We start from the raw sequence: 7,363 nt of genomic DNA, 5'->3' as shown, positions 1-7,363 counted from the left end.
ATACAGCGAGAAAGATGTTTAATCTCAGAATAGCGACTAAGGAGAACCTGATGAGTTTTGCAGACTACAGCTATGGGCCTTTTGGGGTGGTCCTTTATAGTCTGCAAATTGAATTCAAGACCTAATTCATGGCCTGTGCAAGCAATTGCTATGGATGCTGCAAACAAATGGCACTTTCTTTCACGCCCGCCTGGCTGGTGCCTCTTCCTGGCTGGAGCCAGTCAGAGTTTCTCATTTGGTGTCTGTGCTCCAGGGCACCAGGAGGAAACCTTTGCTCTACCAACCACGTGGGAAAAAGACTAACTAGCAATAAAGCGGAGTTGTTGAGTGGAGCAGCAAGGGCGGAAAGGACCTTGCCTGGTACCTGCAGGAAGGGCTGAGGAAGCAAGCAGAGGTTTGCTCTACCCGCTTGTGCTCATGACTCGTGCTCATCCTCCAATGACTGCCGCTGCTGTGGGGTCCAGCCGTGTCCCCTGGGGAAGATGCTGCTCTCCCACCACTCACCGGAGAGCAGAGCCCCGCATGCTCCGTCCTTGGGGGCGGCCGGGACAGGGTTGACCTCCAGCCCTTTGCCCTCTCCTGCCCAGGGGAGCATGAGAACATCCTGGGGGCCCGGCGGTTCCCACCCAGTGGGAGGGCTCAGCTCGGCTCAGCACAGGACAGCGGGTCCCCGTAAGGAGTAGGCTCGGTAGCAGCTGGGTGAGCTGTGTCGCCTTTGCCCACAAGCAGTGGCTTAATGTGAAAGTGTCTGGCAAAGAGGCAGGTTTGGTGGGAGCCAGGGAAGGCTCCTGTAGCCCACGAGCTCACCGCAAGGGGGTAGGCAGTGGTGGTACACGTTTCTTGTGTGCCAGCTCATCGGAGGAGGGGGAATCCTCTTCTTTGGAAACGTAACTGAAGAGCAAACACCACGGGCTGGTCCTTGTCTCCTGGGGGGTGGGTTTGGTGGCTGGAGCTCTGTGCCCTGCACATCCCAGGGGTCAGGCAAGTCAGTCCCATGGGGACCACACATCCTGGCTTGCATGTCTGGGAGCTTCTCAGTGCTTTGGGAACCCTGCCTGTGGCAGGGCTTACCTTGCAGTGGATTTTCTGGCTATAGGGAATTGGGAAAGGTTCAAGTTTGAAGCTTCATCTTCCTCTGCTAGGACTATGAGATGAGCCTTTAAGCAGTTTGTGTACCCTGCACACGAGCTCATGGTTTCAGCAGGGAGCAGCAGCCTGCCAGAAAAGATGAACAATTATCAGCACATGGTTTGCTGGATCCTACCATGCCCTTTGTGCCATGACTGATGTCTGAAAGAGGAAAAGCTCCCCTTCTCTCTGAGACAAATCCCAACCTTGCTGCTTGCTGGTGGGCAGTGGGAGGAGAAGTCAGCTGGGATGAGACAGCAGATTTCCCCACAAGGGATGGTGACACCCCATGTTCCATGTGATGCTTGTTCCATCTTCGTCAGTCCATATGTCATTGACTCATTTTTTTCAGCTATGTGTGTCATGAAAATAAGCCTTCTCTGCAACAACAGTAAGATCAGAAGTGTAAAGCCCAAGCAGTGCTGTGCTCTGTCCTGCAGTGGGGTTGTTCCCCGGGCTTCACACACCAGGTTTGCCCACTCACTTCACAAATTGCCAGCGTTGCTGATCTGAATTGCCTTAAAACATCTTTTTTTTTTTTTGAGTCCTGGCTCTCTGGTGCCAGCTGCCTTGGTTTCCTATCCTGCGTCTCCCAGCAGCTGCATCCAGGATCCTCTCTGAGAGCAATAAGGCACTGGAGCATGGAGAGTTTTCAAGCAAGATTGGGGCACCTCTCTGCTGCTGGGTATGTAGTGTCCGCTTTAATCCCTCTCCTTCCCTCTGTCTTGATAGCTGTTGAATGGCCTTTTTCCACTGAAAAACCTCCTTTGCTAGTCAAAATAGTCCCTCAAAGGATAACTGAGGCTGCTCATGGGCGGGGGGGAGACGGGGATCGCCTGGCTAGGTTTAATCCTGGGGAAATGGTCCTTCTCCCCACCAGGTTTTCTGGTCTCTGGAGAGTCACTCCAGATGTGGGGCCTGAGAAATTATATTCCTTCCGAACATTTGTTTTCATTAGACATTTAAATAGCTTTATGGGACATTTCGTTTTGTCTGCAGTGGCCAAATTCTTACCCTTGGAGATTTCCTCTGGCACTGGAGCTTCAGTGTGAAACTGTTTTCTCTGATCAGTTCTGTATTTGCCACTCTTAAATGTGCAGATTTTTGTTTGGTCTCCTCTTAAGAGGCAGGGAGATCAGAAACTCCCACTCAACTGCCTCTTATCCATTGAACACCTTGTAATTACAGAGCTGGTCTAACGATTTCCACAGCAGCCAGGAGCTGCCTCTTTCTCCCTCCAGCATCCTCTGAATAACCACTAAAGCCACTCTTCGCCACTGCTTAGGCATTGACCCCTCTGAGTGACTTTATTATGTTTTTTATAGAATAATACAATGCTTTCCTGTGCTTGCATTAGAGGAGGAGCAGTCGCATTGTACTTGGTATTTGATCTTTCAAGAAATGCCTTGAACTTCCCTGTCCTGTGTGCTTCCAGGGAAGATCTCAGTCCCAGCTACTCAGGTTGGCAGAGAGGTAGAGAAGAGTGGAGGCACTCAGAGAAGGACGTTATAAAGACCCATGAGTGATCATCCCAAGAAAGCCCCCTAATTAGCGCGTTTCCATACTTCCTTGCTAACACCCAGGTACTTGTTCTTTGTACAGGATGAGAGCCCGTGTCTACTGTGAAGACCTTCTGTTCCCAAAGGTGCGCAGGACCGCAGCAGACCTATGGTCAGTTTACTCCAAGCCTGTCCCAGCGAACGGCAGGGAGCTGTGGACCTTGTTTCTGCAGTGTTCCTGTGTTACAGTGGTGATAGGAGGTCTCTTTTACAACTGGATGTTTGCTTCCCTGGAGTACTCCTGGCATCTCTCCACTGCAATGGCCATCTCCTTCAGTCTGCTCCTTCTCCTCAGCCTTTTCTTGGTGCATCCTGCCCGTTGTGTCTTCAGTATGATCATGCCTACGTTAGGTACCAAACAAGGCCGGAAGCTTCTCTTGTCGACCTGCATCATGATTGTAGTGGTTAACGTAACACCCAACATCATAAGCAACATTAAAACCATACTGCAGGTTATTAAGTGCATCTGCAAGAATTCCTCTGAGAGTCTTTTGAACTCAACTGCTCTGCTAGAGTCAGCTTCCTGGGAGTTTGGGGATGCAATCCAAGAAAATGTTCATTCCGTTAATATTTATAGGCCTATGAATGGACATTTTCAGTTTTCACTGCTTAAGAACAGCTCCTTGATTTACCAGCAAATGCACCTTGCTGGTGAGAAAATTGGGAGGGACTTTTTGGCTGTTGAGGTACTGGTCAAAGACACTGTACGAGTAGGCAACAAGCTGGTTGCTGGCTTCTCCATGCTCTATCTCTGTTTTGAGTCCACCTGGTATTTGAAAAATTATCTCACCAACCTCCGTTTTGACAATTTTTACATCACCAAGAAGCTGGAACGTTTAGCTGTGGACAGAAAAGCAGCTCACCTGCTGGTGGGCTCATCCAAAAACCTCATTCGACCAACAGGCTTGAAGTTGTCCCGGGAAGAAGTAATGCTGTGCCTCGTGCAAGCCATGCTCCTCACCGTGGCCCTGATGCTGATGCTGGTGGTCATGGCAATGGACCACTTTGCGTTCAGCGTGGCAGACACCGCAGTGAAAAAGGCAGCGCAGTTCTCCACGGTGCCCGTCGCTCTCAGCATCAAATACAATGTAAGTGCTGGGGTCCCCTCTCCTTCCCTGCACGGGGACCCTGCTGCGTATCACATCACAGGAGGCGGCGGTGGGGATTGCAATCTTTGCAGCCTTATTTACACGACCCTTACTTCCCTCCCCAGCAGCCAGCTGGACAAGCAACGTAACAGGCTTGGCAGGGAGGAGGTAGAGGCACAACCTCAGTTGCTCCTTCCAGTGCATCAAATAGCAGCATATACCTGCTCCAAATCACAGCTCCTTGGGAGCGAGGGGGGGAGCAAATAGCTCCTCGCACTGCCAAGATGCTGCTAGCACGTGGCAGTCAGAGCTCCCCGTAATTCCAGGTCCCTTCCCTAGGCAGGGTGGAGGAACGGGCATCCCAGCGGCACGGCCCTCCTGTTTCAGAGTGGGTGCAAGCACAAAAGGAAGGGGGAAGCAGATGGATACACGTCCAGGCTGTGAGGATGTTTCCTCATCTTATTGCTCACTGGCTTTGTTGTCACCCTGTGCAATCCTTTTCACAAGCCTCCCCAGTTTCTATCTATTTTAATATCCTTTATCTGGACTAGTTCTGGTTTAGTCTTTTAGCTTTCCTCTTCTACCATGCAGCCTGCCTCCCGTCCCAGCCCCGGGGTTCCTTAGCGCAGATACCTGCTTATGATGAATTTACAGTAAAATAATCAGGGCTTAGAAAAAAACCCTCTAATATTCAAATATGCAGCCACTAATACTGCTGTCTGTATTATGTGTTTCATTGTAAATCTCCCACAGTGAATACCTCTTATGATCTCTGTAATAGCAGATAAAGATGACAGATAGGACTGGGTCTCACCGTGCCAAGGGCTCAGCGCCTACAGATCATGCTGTTATTCTCACTCAGCCTGAAGCATATATACACTTCAATGTCCCTCTCTTAACACACCCAAACAAGCTTTAATGGTGATTACGCACCCCCAGGCTGATGTTTTTGTAGTAAACAGCTGATTTTGTTTTGTTCATACCCCATTTAACTTTTAACTCTTTTTATTTCAGGCTAAAATAGGGATCCTGCCCTTTCTTTTGAAACTTTTACAGCTTCCTCAGGAAGAATTACCACTTCAGAACTTTGAAAGAAGCTACCACCATTACCTGATCTTCAGCTCTGCCCACTGCAGGATCAGCCCCCCGACGCCTCCCAACCCCTCTGTGCTGCTCGTGGTGGGGCTGCTCTTCTGCATCCTCTACGCCATCATATTCCTGGAAACCTATGCACATCGCCTGTGCAGAAAAATCGCAGGCTCCTTCTTCGAGAGCTGGGAGGAGAAGCGAGCACTTTACCTCTACAAGAAGCTGTCCAGGAAGCACAAGGAGGAGCAAAACTGTGTGAGAAGCTAAGGGTACTTTTGGAAATACAGGGAGTGCCTGAGACCTGCGGCAGTGGCCAGGCACAGGCTTCTGCAATAGGATCATGCGTTTAATTTTCCAGAGGGAGAGAAGTGTTTGGAGTCTGGGGAAAAATATTTGCCAAAAAAAAAAAAAAGGTGAAATGTCACATTTTGCATTAATTTGAAAAAAATGGGCTAAATTTACTTCCTCTTTTTTTTTTTTTTAAATCTAGAAGGCCTGGAGTCAGCTGTTCCAGGAATGGTGGGAGACAGCTCATATGACTTGGAGGATATCCACAGCATTAGGCAAGGCTAACTGGGAAATATGTGGGAGTCAGGGTGGGGAAAGAGCTCGTTTCCCTTCCCTGCCACATCCATGCTAGAAGAAGTACATGCTTCCTTTCTTTCTCAAGTTATCCCTTTAGGCAGCAAGAAAGGAAACTCATTTGAGTTGATTAATTTAATTATCAGGGAGTTTTTCTTTCAGGTTTCATGCACAGAAACCTGGGTAGACTGGATAAGTATTAGCCTTTAGAAGATAGTTTATTCCCGTAAGAAAGTGTCATTTCAGCCCACTGAAATAAATTCAGGACCAATATGACCATGAGATGCACATCAACACATGAGGACTTCATGCAATCACTTCACAAGGGCTCTTCAAAAGAAACGATAAATAAAATAGCTGAAGGACCTCAGAAGAGGAGGAGACCAGCCAATAAAGGTCAATTTGGGTGTCAGTCTCTTTTCCCAAGTAACAAGCAATAGGACAAAAGGAAACATCCTCAAGTTGCGCCAGGGAGGTTTAGACTGGACATGAGGGAAAATTTCTTCACTGAAAGGGTTGTCAAGCACTGGAACAGGCTGCCCAGGGAAGTGGCTGAGTCACCGTCCCTGCGGGTATTTAAAAGACGTGTAGACGTGGCACTCAGGGCCATGGTTTAGTGGTGGACTTGGCAGTGCTGGGTTTATGGTTGGACGCGATGATCTTAAAGGTCTTTTCTAACCTAAATGATTCTGTGATTCTAATTTAGACCAACATCCTGGAGGACTTAAGAAGTGGTGACAGATACTTGACATTTGAATCAGCGCTCTGCAGGGACCAGGGAAGTAGCAGGACTTGGAGGGCTGGACTTGCCTGAATCGAGAGCTGGTTTTACATGTTGTGTTGTTTCAAACTCAGAAACTATGGTATTGTATCCAAGATGCAAAAATCCACCACTTGGGCAGCCTCTGAAACGTTATTTTTGAAAGAGAGGTAGATCCAACACCTCTGTAAGGGCAAGAGCCAGAAGAGGGGGAGCTAAATCAGTGCCAGGTTAAAAACAAAGCAACTTCGCAGCTTCGTTTCTTCAAAGTATCTCTATTATTTTCCTCCCTTCTCCCATTAGAGTCTTCATTAAGGTAATTATTTGACATAATGCACCTCAATGAGATTAAATTACAGAAGTGAAGTGGCAGCTGCAGCCAGATGCACCGAATTCTCTCAGCTTCTGAGATGCTTGAAACAAAGTAGGTCTGGATTTTATTTTTTTTAAGCATCTATCTGATAAAACCCTGGTGCATTCATCTCCCCAGGTTTCTTAATTCCCTGCTGTTCTGATGATTAATCCAAGAACCTTTCTGCCTCTACAGCAACTAGGGGTCTTTGTCATGAGGTTTCTGTAGAAAATGCTCTGTGCTGTTCTGTTTGGGGAAAGCTAAAAGATTTCCACGTGCCCATTAAGTAGCCAGAATTATCTGGAGCCAGGGGTTAAAACAGCTGGGAGGAGAACTGAGGAGCCCCTTCAGCCAGCAAACCATCCCAGCAGCATGTTGCCTTCCAACAAACATATATTTTAAAAAAGTTTTTCCTTGGGAAGGCTCATCTTCTTGGCAAGAGATGTGCATTAATCTTTAAGAAATATTTTTTTTTATGGCCAGCAGCATTTGGGGAACCCCCCTGAGCAACATCCAGTTCCTCTCCTTGCCTTCCAAGGGAGGTCTTCAGAAGAGATTGGGGCACGGCAAGAGGAGACTGAAATGGTTTTTGCTTTAGAGATGGGCCCTCCAGGTTCAGATGGGGGTTTGGAGTGGATGAGACCACAGAGATGGACTAAGAGGACTAAGTACCACCCTGAGTGTCCCATTGCATCCTTCGGACAGGCACTGCCCAGCTCCCAGCCGGAGCAGCTGAGCAGCATGTAAAGCAGCTCCTGAAACACCCCTTTTCAGCCTCAAAAATCGTATTTCTTAGGAAAAACTG

At 48.3% G+C, this 7,363-nt stretch overlaps 1 protein-coding gene across 1 annotated transcript; it reads left to right on the top strand.

Moving 5' to 3' along the window:
* The first annotated feature begins 2,731 nt into the window (after positions 1-2,731).
* Positions 2,732-5,131, top strand: OCSTAMP (osteoclast stimulatory transmembrane protein). The gene is made up of 2 exons (XM_009326838.1): positions 2,732-3,787; positions 4,832-5,131. Exons 1-2 carry the CDS (start codon positions 2,732-2,734, stop codon positions 5,129-5,131), a joined length of 1,356 nt encoding a protein of 451 aa, XP_009325113.1.
* The last annotated feature ends 2,232 nt before the right edge of the window (positions 5,132-7,363 follow it).

This window comes from Pygoscelis adeliae, unplaced genomic scaffold, assembly GCF_000699105.1.
Source record: "Pygoscelis adeliae isolate BGI_AS28 unplaced genomic scaffold, ASM69910v1 Scaffold286, whole genome shotgun sequence".
Taxonomy (NCBI): Eukaryota; Metazoa; Chordata; class Aves; order Sphenisciformes; family Spheniscidae; genus Pygoscelis; species Pygoscelis adeliae.
Note: the sequence above shows the minus strand (reverse complement) of the source record. Positions and strands in the feature narration are given on the sequence as shown.

Bases quoted from the DNA above. Each gene is read 5' to 3' on its own strand.
- OCSTAMP (XM_009326838.1), top strand. From the start codon at position 2,732: ATGAGAGCCCGTGTCTACTGTGAAGACCTTCTGTTCCCAAAGGTGCGC. The intron at 3,788-4,831 runs GTCCCCTCTCCT...AAACTTTTACAG, and splicing joins AATACAATGTAAGTGCTGGG to CTTCCTCAGGAAGAATTACC.